Consider the following 14,654-nt stretch of genomic DNA (forward strand, 5'->3'; position numbering starts at 1 on the left):
ATAAGTGGTGACTTGTATAGGAATAAGTGATGACCTACTATCAAGTTTTTGCACTCTGGTCAATTTTTTGTAAATTTGAGCTTATTGTGGTTCTTGGGTTGGTTGGTGCATATGGTGTGTGCAAAGTGACCTCAATGGAGGACACCAAGGTCAAGTTTTGTAATCTCATTGTCAGTGTAGTTAGTAACAGGCATAGTAAGTGGTGACCTAAGTAGGAATAAGTGATGAGTTGATACCAAGTTTATGCACAAGTAAAGTAATTTTAGAAATTTTGAGCTTTGTGTTGTTCTTGGGTGGAATGGTGCCTGAGGTGTGTGTAAAGTAACCTCAGTGGAGGACACTGAGAAAAAATTCTCTAATCTTAGTGTCAATGTAGTTAAACACAGTAAGTGGTGACCTATGTATGAATAAGTAGTGATAGACTATCAACTTTGTGCAAACTGAACAAATAACTGACGTTTTGAGTTTAGACATTTCTCGAATGTCACTGTTATCGAGGTGTATATTATTTATAATTTATGTTTAGGTTGGATAGTCAGCGGGTTTGTATTACCAATGTTATATTGTTCAAAATATTTAAAGTGATGAATTTCATTTTTCATGTGATAAACAAATTTCTTGTGTGATAAACAAATCCAGTTCATCTCATTCATCATTCTCCCTGGTCACTGTGCAAAATCTTACAGCAGGTCACCACATCCTAAACCATTTTTGTGAATGACAAACACATTAACATCAACCATACTCGAGTCCAAATGGACAATACTATCTTGTTTAATCACTTAAATATGAACAAAGATCGTAACTTTATGTGGAGGAAATATTTTATACAACATAAATATTGATCAAATAAATTTAATTGAATCCAGAAGTCACATATTCCATATATTTCAATGGTGTTCAAATTACATAATCAAAAACATTATCTTCAAGAATGTATAAAGCCATCAAATTTAAAACTATAGTTCACATCATCTCATGTCTAAAATTGTTTCCGTTGTGCATAAAATATATAACTTCATTCTTCTACAATATTGTCATTATTGTCTTCATTGTCCTCAAGCTAAAAAAAAATACAAAATATAGTGTTAAATTTTGTAAACATGTTATAAATTTTGATAAAAGATACGTATACTCAAGGATGAAACATTGAGGTATAGACCTATTGATAATTTGAAAATACCTAAAGTAGAATTTATCTTACGAAAACCATATTATAATGCAACTAATTAATTCATCTACTTATTGGTCCTTCAAACAAAGTTTAAAATTTAAATCAAAAGCAATAACAAATTCAAAGATGAGAAATAAGCAATTAATTAATCACAAAACATAAGCAATGACCAATTAATCAAAATAAGCAAGAGCAACACAGAACATAGCAGACAAGGTTTCCAACCCTCTTGAGATTTTTTTGGGAACCATTATAGGACCATCAACATTTTTCTAAGTTAAATTTCCAGATTCATGGTCAATTATTGTAACCTTTTTTCTTTTGCCACAACTTCCTTGATTGGTTTATCTTCTACAACACTATAACTTTCGTACAATCATTCAATCCTAAAATATTAATAAAGATAGATTCAACTTAACAATTTGATATAATAAAACTACCAAAAGCACACTCACAAGACTTGAAGGATGGTAGACAGGCTCTCTAGGGCAGGTTATTGGGTGACGAACTAAGGTTCTTCTCATCTTCGTGCTTCTCCTTCGGCTCTCGGTCTTGAGTGAACACCGAATGGGGGGGGGGGGGTGACACCCAAGTCAGTAAAGCGGGTGATAGATACTCAGGTAGGTGTACAGTAATAAATGGCGTACCTTTCTCCTTAGGATGTGTGCTATTTATATTATTTTAATGGACTTATCTTATTGGGCCTGATTAGTGGAGTGGATCTCACTTATGGGTGTATTACCTAATCCTTAATGACGGATTACCTTCACTGACCTTGGTTTGAGCGTTAATGGATGTATGGGTCGGCCGACCAGGCCGACCGTGGCAATTCCCCTCGTCTCGGCCAAGTTTCCGTGGTCTCGGTCAAGTCTCTCGGGTCTCGGCCATGCTTCCTTGGTCTCGATCTTCTCGGCCAAGTCTCTCAGGTCTCGGGTAGGTTTCCCTGGTCCCGGCCAGGTGGACAAGGTCTTGTGCAACTGGGTGGGTCTCGGTCAGGGAGATTGAGTGTCGGTCTCGCCCATACCAGTACATATAGGATTGCACATTTTAATTGATTGCTCTTGTTTACGATTTTTTATTTATCAATTTAAGGTGAAAACCCTAAGAAGATTCCCACAGAACACAAACTTAACCAAGTGGTTATGTAAGTGTGAAGGTTCACTTCAGAAGGGAAAAGAGAAAAAGACAATAATATGGTGTGAATGATGCAAGGGTGGAAGTTAAGAGCATAAAATGAAGCAAGGAATGAAAAAGATAACCGAATGGAAAAAGACATAAACAAGAACATAATGAAGAAAATAAATGGAGAAATGGAAAGGAATGGAAAAGATGAGAACAAGGAAGCTTATGGAGATTGGTAATAATGAACATGCCACTTGGAGGGTGGGAACTCCAAGATAAGTGAGGAAGAGTCACCTCTTAAAATGCTCACACACTCAAGATAAGACTCAAAATCATTTAGGAGACAAGCTCATTAATCACTTAAGCAAAGTTTATTTACTATTCAAAATCTATGTGTAAATACATGAGGCAAGACACCCTATTTATAGGAAGGGGTGCCTTGGTGGGCAAGATGGGTGAAAGGTAGAAATGGCAAGGGAGAGGGACTGCCTAGGGTGTTGACCATGGTCAAAATCGCACTTTTAGGCATAACATCTAGAAGGTAGATTAAAAACCTTAATTCTATGTTCCTTGTCTTGAAAAGGTGGGCTTGATACAAGTCCATTTCACTAAGTACACTCCCTTTTATGTTATGTGAACCTACTCTAGCCTATTTTTCTATTTGGACCCCAAAAGTGAGCCTAAATTATTTACAAACATGTTTTTATCTTTTAAGAAGACCAGAAGAAAGAACAATTGATGTTCTGGTCTATGCCAAGTTCTTCTTCTAGTGAGGTCCGTTTGATATTTGGTGGGGCCTTGACTTGATTGCTGAGATGACTGCTCACGATGTGAATTGTCTCTTGAGTCCTTGGTCATCTTCTTGGCTACTTGGATTGTATCATGCCCCCCAAGTTCGAGAGAATTCGACCTCAAATTTAGAACTCCTGCAAATAACATAGTCAGTTTGTTCACATATAAAATATTGCGAGGTGGGGTATGTGAAGTAAACTTATGTTCATGAAGCTTTGGGAGTTCATATGGGTAACTAGATACAAGCCATTTTTGGAAAGAATGTTTGGGGATGAAATGACTTTTTGAAGATAATCCTTTTAGAAGGTGAGAACCTTTAGGAGGTGGTTGAATTGCATCCCAAAACTTCTTTGTCTAAGATGTCAAGTATTTAGATTTATTAGGTAATGAAAAAGAAAAGGAAGAAGAACACCTTAGAGGTGCAGTTTGCGTTCCGGCACGAGTCAACATGATTGTTTTTGCAGTGTAAGGTGAGGCATATTGTGACCTCAACATATTGTGACCCAGTTTATCTTTTCTTTCTTTATCTTTTTCATTTTCTCTTGTTTTTCACTTTTATTTGGTCTTCATTTACCTCCTTTGGAGAGAGAGATTTTAGTATGATCTTATGCCCTTGGAAGGTAAAACAAATTTTATTAGTAAGGCCATCGTGTAAAGAGTATTGGAAGTACAAAATATGCATAATCTATTTAGAGTTTTTATTTTGGAAAATTATTAGATTAATGAAAAACAAGAAGAGAGATACATATATCAGAAATAATTTAAATGAAACAATATTTATTTCTGAAGTATAAGATTATATTAGTTTGTTGAAATTTAACATTAGCTCAAGAATTAGGAAATTCTATTTATGGATAGCAGTCAGCCTGCGACTTATTTTTGGAAGGCATTGCTCATTGTTATTATTTGTAATGCATTAAAATAATGCAATTTCTCACTACATATAAATTGAAGGAAAGTTTAGCTAGGTGTCTTTGGTTTGTTGGCACTAAAATAAGATCTTTGGTCCTATCATTGCAGAGCCATGACATGACTTTAACCTATACATAATTAACACAATTTTACGTATGCGATTTAGTCAAAGAAATTAATTGTCTATCAAATGGATATATGCAAATTTGTCGTCAAGTTAACAAGTATAAGGTAATTTCACTAAGTAAAGATTGTATTTTTGGGTATTAAATATGTTTAGAATTTTAATTTCAAACTCATTCACGGGTAGTACAACATTTTAAGGCACCAATGTATTAAATTCAGCAAAAGAACTAGAAAAAAGATATTTTGACTTACCGAACAATACTGGAAGCACTTTTACCCACATGACAAATAACAGGAACAAACTTTACATTATTCGCATCCAAAAAATATTAAACAACATCAATCTTTCGAAAACGAATAAAGAGAAAATGCATTACCTTTGTTGAAACGAAATACACCACTTTAAAGATTTCCCGCTTAAAGCATTCTGGAGACTACCACCAATGTAACACCACAAACCCCAACTCAAAACATGTCACCACCTAAAAACCGCGCCACCCAATACCGTCAAAACAAACACAACATACAACCATAATGAAGAGAAACAACCACTAACCACACACCGCAAATAGGAGACATAGCCTTCAATAACCCCAACAATGACGAACGAAAAACCAAACCCACACCGCAGAGAAACCAAAACCACAACACAAATTAACACAGGAGAAAAAACAAACTTCCACTCCTCAAGAAAAACTAGCAACTGCAGAAAAGCTGGAAGAGAAAGGCTAAAAAAGAAAAGAAACCCTGAAATAAAAATGACAAGCAAAAAATTTAAAAGATTTTCAAAAATTCCAACAAATCATGTAGGATCCACAAATAATTAAAATATTAACATTTTTTACCACATAGATGGTTGTATATTAGCTTATCTACTTTAGGTGTGTCAAACTATCAAGACCCATTTGGAACTTACTATGTGGTTGTAGATTTATTTGACTACAACAACTTTTGTTTTCTTTATATACTATTTGTGTGCATGAAACACCATTCCTCTTTTTTATGCATCACAGTTTTTCCTTGGATGAATTTGCTGTCATTTTTTCCTTGCCTTTAAGCTCACCTACGACTAGCAAGTTAGACACCATTTCCTTAGATTAAATCCTTAATATAATATTAATGAGAGGGGAACCAATGACTCTTTTTTTTCATTTTTTGTATGGATTAAATTGATTAAAAAATATTATTTTCTATGACTGATTAGAAAATAACATATTCTATGATGGTTAAAACATTATATGGCATAGAAAATAACACATTTTATGACAGTTAAAATATTACATGTTATAGGAAGTTATATTTTCTATGACGAGTGTAATTTTAAATGTCATGGACTATGTTACGTCTATGATGATTATGTTAGAATTAATGACCTTAACAATAGGGGGTGAATTGTTTAAGGAAAGTTTTTCGCAAATATTGGCTAAGAATGAAGATTAATGATGATTTACAAATCAAAGAATCATATCAGCCAAGAAAACAAATTGATTAAAAACTGTTATCAGAAAAACAATAGGTTGAAAATACGATTTAATTGATTGTTTATGGCAGTAGAGATAAAATCACAAGTCAAACAATTTTTAAATGAGTCAGAGAGAGAAGATCACACAAACAATTATATTGGTTCACTCCTTACCAGAGCTACATCCTGTCCCCAGAAAACCAGTAGGTATTCCACTAGGTAATCAACAACAAATTACAACACACCACAACCTCAAAGAGGTGATCTTGACCACTCAAGAACACACCCCCTCTTTGACTTCTTACACCCACAATCAGAAAAACCCTATGACTTTATAGATACACAAATTACAAATATTCAAACTAAAAAACAATTACATGAGAATATGGAACATATTACACCTGATTACAGGAAATCACAGTTGCTCCTAATCCATTTTTTAACCAAAGCACAACCCAAGGCAATCTTGCTTTCTTGAATCCAAACTTTCACAAAAATGTATTCTGAAACACTTTTCTTTCTCTTCAATAAAGAGGGTAATCCCAGCTTTATAGCTCTTCAAACTATCCATTTTAAACAGTTAAACATGAGCCAAAACAGTTTGAAAACAACTGAAAACAGATATAACAGATTTATGAACAACTGTTAAGAAATTCAAAAACCAACCGGTTGAAATGTTGATTTAACCGGTTGAATTGATTTGACAGTTAAGTCAACCAAAGTTAAAACAGTTCAAAAAAACCCTTCATGCACGCTGAGGGAAAAACAACCAATTAAAACGAGAAATCAACAGGTTGTTTTTCACTTAGCTTTGAAAAACACTTTTCTTTTTAAAACCAGATTGATTCAGTTGTGAATTTAATTAAGAGTGGATCTAACAAATTCTAAACTACCTAGAACTAAACCCTAAACTCAACAACAAAGTCTTCAAGTTGTCTTCATGAACTTGGAGGCATCAAAGCTTCATTTTCAACATTCTCCCCCTATTTGATGAAGACAAATCCCTGGGTTGCTTTGGGAAGTTCTATTTAGAATTTGGCACAACCCGCAATCACAAAAAGATGCAGGTACAAGAGGTAATCTATTCCAAATATATCAAGCATCACATAACCAGTTTCCACTAGGTGATTTCCAAAGAGGAAGATCAACCAAATCAATGTGAAAACCAGTTAAACACACATAGATGCAGCAGCAGAAAAACAACCCGTTAAAAAAACAGGATTAACTGGTTAAAATATTCAGAGTGCAACAGTTTAACATCTATCTAAGCAGTTATCAAACATAATAAATGCAGGAATTAGATTATTACAACCCCAATGATTCCTAACTCATTCCTTAAGGAGAAAATCTTGTCATTGGATAGAGGTTTGGTGAAGATGTTTGCAAGCTATCTTTCAATGGCAATGAATTGTGCCTCACAATCACCATTATTTACATGATCTCGGATAAAGTGATGTTGGATCTCAATGTGTTTGGTTCTGGAGTGTTGAACTTGATTTTTTGTGAGATTGATTCCACTTGTATTATCACGGAATAAAGGAACCTTGCTGAATTTTAACCCAAAGTCTTCCAGTTGTTGCTTGATCCACAAAATCTAAGCACAGTAGCTCCCTACAACTATATACTCTGCTTCAGCAATGGAAAGGGCTACACATGCTTGCTTCTTGTTATGCCATGATATCAAACTTGAGCCAAGAAGATGACAAGTTCCACTAGTACTCTTCCTATCTAGCTTGCAACCTGCAAAGTCAGAATCAAAATACCCAATAAGTTGTATAGGGGAATGAGAGGGATACCATAGCCCAACAATAGATGTTCCCTTCAAATACTTTAGAATCCTTTTGGCAGCTTTGAGATGTGATTCATTTCGGTTTGACTGGAATCTAGCGCAAAGGCACACAACAAACATTATGTTTGGCCTACTAGCTGTAAGGTAAAGCAAGGATCCTATTAACCCTCTATAATTTGTTTGATCTACAACAACTCCAGTTGTATCAGCATCCATATAACAATTGGTAGGCATTGGTGTTAAGGCTTCTTTGTAATTCTCCATTTCAAATCGTTTGAGTATCTCCTTGCAATACTTTGATTGATTTAAGAAGATGCCCTCTTTGGATTGCTTGACCTACCGTCCAAGAAAGAAAGAGAGTTCCCCCATCGTCGACATCTCAAACTCCCCTTGCATTGTTGTCACAAATTCTTCACACAATCTATCATTAGTTTATCTAAAAATAATATTATTAACATATATTTGTACTAAGATAACAACAGAATTTGACTTTATAATAAAAAGGGTTTTGTGAATCTTCCCTCTTTCACAGTTGTGAGATAGAAAGAAGTTGTTTAATCTTTCATACCACTGTCTAGGTGTTTGCTTGAGACCATACAAAGTTTTTTTCAATTTGTATACATGATTGGGATATAGATGGTCTGTGATACAAAGATTTCTTCATTTACAATCCCATTTAGGAAGGCATTCTTCACGTCCATTTGGAACAGCTTGAAACCACTCATGCAGGCAAAGGCTAGCAATCATCTCATAGTCTCTAATCTTGTCACTGGTGTGAAAGTTTCTTCATAGTCTATTCCTTCTTCTTGATTGTACCCTTTTGCAATAAGTTTTTCCTTGTTCGTTGTGATTACTCATGTATCATCTGACTTATTTCTGAATACTCACTTTCCTATGACTTGTGATTAAAATAATATTGTATTTTCAATTGAATTTTTAAGTGAATAAATATATATTTATTTTAAATTTTTTAACAAAGTATAGTATAAAGTATTTAAAATTAAATTATATGTTTTGTATCTTTTATTTATGCCCGAGATAAATTTGACAAAAAGAAACATGTGAAAAGCTCAATATTAATTTTTAAATTTTTCTTAAAATGCATTTTATTTTTTTAATTGTGTATTATTGTGCATATAAGCTGTTTATGTGCGTGGACTAAGAGAAATTCACTTTAATCGTATTTTTCATGTTGGTAGTTGAAATAATACATCATTTTATGGTCTTAAGGTTAAAACCATATATCTAATTTCACATTAGGAGTGATTTAATGCTTTAAATGGTAATAACTAGTTTAGGGTTTAGGGTCCTTTACCCTACCCAACAATATTTAGGCAATTTCTTCCTGTATTCATATTATTATAATTTTTCTTCCTGCACCTCCACAATTTTTTATATCTCAAAATTGACCTTCACCTTTTATTTGAAATAGAAATCTGGGAATGTGTTACGAATTCATCAATCTGAAAGTGAATTATGTTACTTACCGAATGACGTGGTGTTTTGGAAGTAAAGTTTGCATAAATTGTTGATTTTCAAATTGCTGAATCCGGACGCCTAATTTCTATTACGGATTGGTAGATCTGTAATTATTTTTTTCAATTATGGATTTCTGAAGCCAAAATACATATTTTAAATTATGGATTGGCAGATCCATAATGGTTTTTTTTTTAATTATGGATCCATTCATATACTACAGGAAGCACCGATTCAGAAGATTACCAGACGCGCAAATTCAAAATTTTGCCGGAAGTGCCAATCTGAAAATTTACCAGATTTCGTAATCCAGAATGCAAAAATATAAATGTACAGTTTTTATAAAGGGACGGTTTTGTCTTTGCACAACATTGTAGGGTGCAGGAAGAAAAATGTAGGAGTGCAAGAAGAAACTTATTGCTTTCTGCACCCAACACTTTTGAACCTGCGACAATTTCAAAAATTCCAAAAATACCCTTTATTCCGGAAATGAAAATCCAAAATTGAAAATAATGCATTTTGAAAAAATAGATCTAGAAGAGATTATTGTGTTTCAGATATAAAAATATGGAAACAAAAAATCAAAATCCTATTCTGGATAAAAATATCCAGAATTGAAAATAATTTATTCTGGAAAAATTTATCTGGAAGAGATTATTGTGTTCTGGAAAAGGAAGTCCGGAATATAATTTTATATGAGCCCATTCTTTAAGGGTATTTTTGTCTTTTTCTCTTTTATTGGGTGCAGTCATATGGTGCAGGAAGCAAATTTACCTACATTTTTTTTGTTTGGGCCTTTTCTTTTCTTTTCTTTTCTCAGTTGGGTTTGCAAGAATTGGGAAAGTTTTCTCCTCGCACCTCCATTATTATTAAATGCACTACCAAACTAACAAAAATAGACAAAAATATAATAAAGTTTGTTTCACAATCATCTTTCTCTCTTACTTCTATTTTACAATCCCTTTTAATAATAAAATATTATATTTAAATAATAAAAAAATTGAAATAAAATAATTATAATATTAATTGTCAAGTGAGAGTATAAAAAAATTAGAATGTCAAAAAATATCAATTGTCCACAAAATATATTTTCTAAATACATCACACCACCATGGTGTCATCACCAATTTTAAAATAATATTATTAGTAAGTGAATTTTTATCTAATTTAATTTTATAAAATCAATTTTTGAGATAAAATTTACATTTACTACTTTATTATCAGTTTTCTTTATTTTTAATTGATGAGATATAAAAATGAGAAATATTTCCAATCTTTAACATCTTCTAAATTTGATCCTGAACGCTTAAATATAATTATCATTTACAGTCAAATGAGATATAAGAACGAGTTTTGTGTTTTCTAATTCAATAATCGATAATGTATTTTATTTATCATATCTTAGAAGAATGGTACTTAACCTGCTTTTAAGGTGGTGTGTCCTTATAAATAAGGATAAGCATCCCTAAACACATTTGTTCCTGTTAGGGAGATGGGACCTAGAGAACTGTTGAAGTCTTCTTCTCCTTCTTCCGGTCGGGCAGGTGGCTGGGTGATGAACTGGGATCCTTCTCGTCCTCCTGCTTATCCTTCGACACTCGGGACTCGGTCGTCGGGTGAACACCGAATGGTGGGGGTACCTGCGAAGGCACTCCGACGCTCAAGTCAGTAAAGCGGGTGGTTAGCTCTCAGGTAGGTGAACAGTAATAATGACATACCTTACTCCTTGAAATGCGTGCTATTTATATTATTCTAGTGGGCCTACCTTGTTGGGCCCATTTATCGAGGTGGATACCGCTTAGGGTTGCATTACCTAATTCTTGATGATGGATTAGCTTCACTGATCTCGGTTTGAGCGTTAATTGTAATGGGGTTCGGCCATCGGCCAATTCCCATGGTAAGGGTCGGTCATCGGCCAAATACCTGTGGTCTTCGGCCGTCTAAGTTAAGTCTTCTAAGGTCTCGGCCTCTCGGCCAAGTCTCCAAAGGTCTCGGTCTCTCGGTCGTTCGGCCAAGTCTCCAGAGGTCTCGACCTCTCGGTCGTCTTGGCCTCTCGGCCAAGTCTTCTAAGGTCTCGGCCTCTCGGTCGTCTCGGCCAAGCCTTCCAAGGTCTCGACCTCTCGTCCAAGTCTTCTAAGGTCTCGGCCTCTCGGTCGTCTCGGCCAAGTCTTCCAAGGTCTCGACCTCTCGGCCCAGTCTTCTAAGGTCTCGGCCTCTCGGTCGTCTCGGCCAAGTCTTCTAAGGTCTCGGCCTCTCGGCCATACCGGTACACTTGCCCCCCAGGCTCAAGGGCAGATGTGTGAGTTATGTCCGATGAGTCTTCAATAATGGGACTCGGCCGGTCTTCCTAGGGCGTGCGGCTGTTTCGATTCTCGAGGTGTGACGTGATCTGGGCGGCGTGACGTGACCCTTGGTGACGTGATATGATTGGCATTAATGAGGGGTTTTTTGGGCGGGAAGTATTGTGAACCGTTGGATCTAAGAGATCTAACGGTTGAGATTGATTCGACGCTTCGAATTCCGAGGCCCATGGGCCCTATAAATAGGGGTCTCCAACAGTGTCGAGACCTTGCATTTTCTGAGTGAGTTTGTCTGATAGCCGAGCCTTCCCTCGCCCACTGCTCTGAGAACCGAGTGACCGTTCGGTCTTTTTGCAAAGCTTCACCTCGTTTTTCAAAGGTTAGTGATGTCGACCGTGTCTCGGCCTACTTCCTCTTCGTCTGGCCATTCTTCCCCTTCTCCCGGTCGTCCTTCTCCCACCCTTGGGTCGTCTCCTTCTTCCTCTTCCTCTTCTTCCTCTTCATCTTCTACCACCTGCCTTTTATCGGTTGGTGTGGTTGAGGCGCCTCCCATGGTAGAGGTGGTCAGGGGGATGACCCGGTTAACGCTGTTGACCGGTCGGACTCTCCCCCCGCCGTCATCGTTGGTCGACCGGTCTTTCCTCCGGCCGGTGTCATTGACCGGCCGAAATCTATCCCGACGGCCGTCCCACTAGTGGATCTTAGTTGGGTGGATCCTAAGGTTGTGGAGTTCTTGTCCACTTATGCTACCGAAAAGTCTGTGGCCAAGTTTTTGGCTAAGTATCCGGTTTTGAAAGCGGGCGAGGACTCTGACGGTTCTAGGGATCCAGACTACTTTAGGATCTTGCCTTGTGAGCCGGTCGAGCGGGTGTGTATGGATCGGGCTGGTGCCGGTCCTCCTTTCTTTTACATGTACACCTGTTTCTTTTCTGATCTTCACGTGTCCCTCCCCTTCGATAAGTTCACAATGGGCGTCCTTCGGGCGCTCAACGTGGCACCCACCCAAGTGCACCCAAACACGTGGGCGTCCCTTCAAGCGTTTCGCTTGCTGTGTGACGCTATGCGGCTTCGCCCCACCCCGTCTTCCTTTCTTTGTTATTATGGTTCCCACCCCGGCCGTCTTTCCTCTTGGCTTTCTTTGGCCGGGCGGCCGGGGCATGTATTGTTTGACCCTTTTGCGGTTTCGTATAAGCGGTTTAAGGAGAGGTTTGTCAAGGTCGTCATTCGGCCTGAAGCGACGGCCTTTTTCTTTGACCGAGCTGGTCGGTCTCGGTTCCCCCTATATTGGACCTCCAAGCCCAAAGATTTTAAGAGTTGGCCGAGGCCGATGGGGAGTGAGGAGGAGGTAGAAATTCTCTCCTTCTTCGACGCACTCCCAAGGAAGCTTCCTTGCCGATCGCTGATCGGTGCATATACCGAGACGACGCGTTGGGCGGCCATTAGGGGTATGGGCTCGTCATTTGTTGTGTCGGTCGGTATATTTAGTTTCGCTGTTCTAACTTGTGTTTTTTGGTTTGCAGCTACGATGGTTAACGAGAAACCAGCCGGCGTTAGCGTCCTTGACGAGTACCGGAAGAGGGAGGCAGCCCAAAAGGGACGTCGAAGCATCGACGTTCTTCCTGCGAACGCTCCTGCCGCCCCTGCTGCCGAGGGGGAACTGGCCGGCCCTTCCCACAAGTCCAAGAAAAGGGCGAGGGATGGTGGTAACATTGCCACCACCTACCGCTCCCCCGGCTCTCTATCGACGCCGCCTCCTTCCCGCCGCGAGATAGTCGAGGTGGAGCAAGCATCCGGTGCTTCAGCTGGTGGCCATCGACCGCCGATCTCGGCCCTAGATCTTCTAGGGGGTAGTCACAAGTTTACGCGTAGGGTTCGCGTGGCTCTCCCTGAGGGGACCCGGGAGTCGATCCGGTCGGTCGGCCCCATAGACCTGCTGAAGAGTGGGCTGGAGCTGATGTGCCGGTCCATCGTCCTTGTTGAGCAAGGGATCGAAGGTCACGGTCAGCATGCCGAGGATGCCTCTCGGTTGGAGCAGGATCTGGCCGAGGCTCGCGAGAACTTGAAGCGGTCCTTGGCTGCCAATGAAGACCTCTCGGCCAGCGCCGCCCGGGAGGCTGCCAAGAGGGAGCTCGCTGAGAAAGATGCTGCCGAGGCGAGACGGCTTTTGGCCTTGGCCAAAGAGGAGGCTTCGAGGGCGGTAGCCGAAGCCGTCGAGGTGAAAAAGGTGGCTGAGGAGAAGCTCTCGTCCTCGGCCGTTGAATTGGCCGCCCTCCAAGTTGCCAAGGACCAAGTTGAGGCTGAACTCGACTGGAACTACGACGAGTCGGAGGAGCTGCTTAAGCAGTGCTTCGACCGAGCCGTGCGCCAAGCCCATTTTCTTTATGGGGGACCGCCGGCCACTAGTGAATTTAACATGGACTATGAAGTTCACCAAGGTCGGTTGGTTCCAAGTGCCGAGGCGGGGTCTTTGGAGGCATCGGAGGTTCGGGCGGTCGGGATCCCTGAGGGGGAGGCCGAGGCTGAGGAGGGGGAGTGCTTGGAAGTCCAAGACTAGGTTTTTCCCTTGGCCGGGGTGTGGCCTGCTCTTGTTTTTTTTATTTCCTCCTAAGCCGGGGTGTGGCTTCTTTATTTTGATTTTTGTTGTATCGCCCTGTTTCTATCATTTAATGTATGGTCTATCTTCTTTTCATCTTTGTTTTGCGTAAAAATTTGCAAGTTACCCTGTCGGTCTCCCATTGATTCGGGCGATCGGCCAAAGATTACGAATGTATACGAGCAAGACCTTGGGCGATCGGCCAGCATTTTGCGAATGTTAGGTTCGAATAGGTAAAATGTTGGCGGTCGGTAATAAGTGCGAACGTCGAATTTCGAGCAAGTAAAATAAGGGCGATCGGCCACTATTTTCGAGCGTTAAACTCAAGCGAGTAAAATCTGGGCGATCGGTAGTAAGTGCGAACGTCGAATTTCGAGCTAGTAAAATAAGGGCGGTCGGCCACTATTTTCGAGCGTTAAACTCAAGCGAGTAAAATCTGGGCGATCGGTAGTAAGTGCGAACGTCGAATTTCGAGCTAGTAAAATAAGGGCGGTCGGCCACTATTTTCGAGCGTTAAACTCAAGAGAGTAAAATGTGGGCGACCGGCCATTTTAATTGTGAACGTGTAACTCGAGCAAATAAAATGCGGGCGATCGGCCAATAGTTGCGAATGTTGGATTCGAGCAAGTGGGCGTTCGGTTGGCCGGCACTTGCGATGTTAATCGAGCAAGCGGGCAGTCGGCAGGCCGGCACTTGCGATGTTAATCGAACAAGTGGGCAGTCGGCAGGCTGGCACTTGCGATGTTAATCGACCAAGCGGGCAGTCGGCAGGCCGGCACTCGTGATGTTAATCGAACAAGTGGGCGTTCGGTAGGCCGGCACTCGTGATGTTAATCGAACAAGTGGGCGTTCGGTAGGCCGGCACTTGCGATGTTAATCGAGCAAGTGGGCAGTCGGCAAGCCGGCAC

General features: G+C 39.5%; 1 protein-coding gene across 1 annotated transcript; it reads right to left on the bottom strand.

The window, feature by feature from the left end:
• Positions 1 to 7,182: 7,182 nt before the first annotated feature.
• On the bottom strand, positions 7,183 to 7,641 carry LOC137817855 (uncharacterized mitochondrial protein AtMg00810-like). The gene has a single exon (XM_068621082.1). It carries the CDS (start codon positions 7,639 to 7,641, stop codon positions 7,183 to 7,185), a length of 459 nt encoding a protein of 152 aa, XP_068477183.1.
• Between the last annotated feature and the right edge of the window lie 7,013 nt (positions 7,642 to 14,654).

This window comes from Phaseolus vulgaris, chromosome 10 (assembly GCF_000499845.2).
Source record: "Phaseolus vulgaris cultivar G19833 chromosome 10, P. vulgaris v2.0, whole genome shotgun sequence".
Taxonomy (NCBI): domain Eukaryota; kingdom Viridiplantae; phylum Streptophyta; class Magnoliopsida; order Fabales; family Fabaceae; genus Phaseolus; species Phaseolus vulgaris.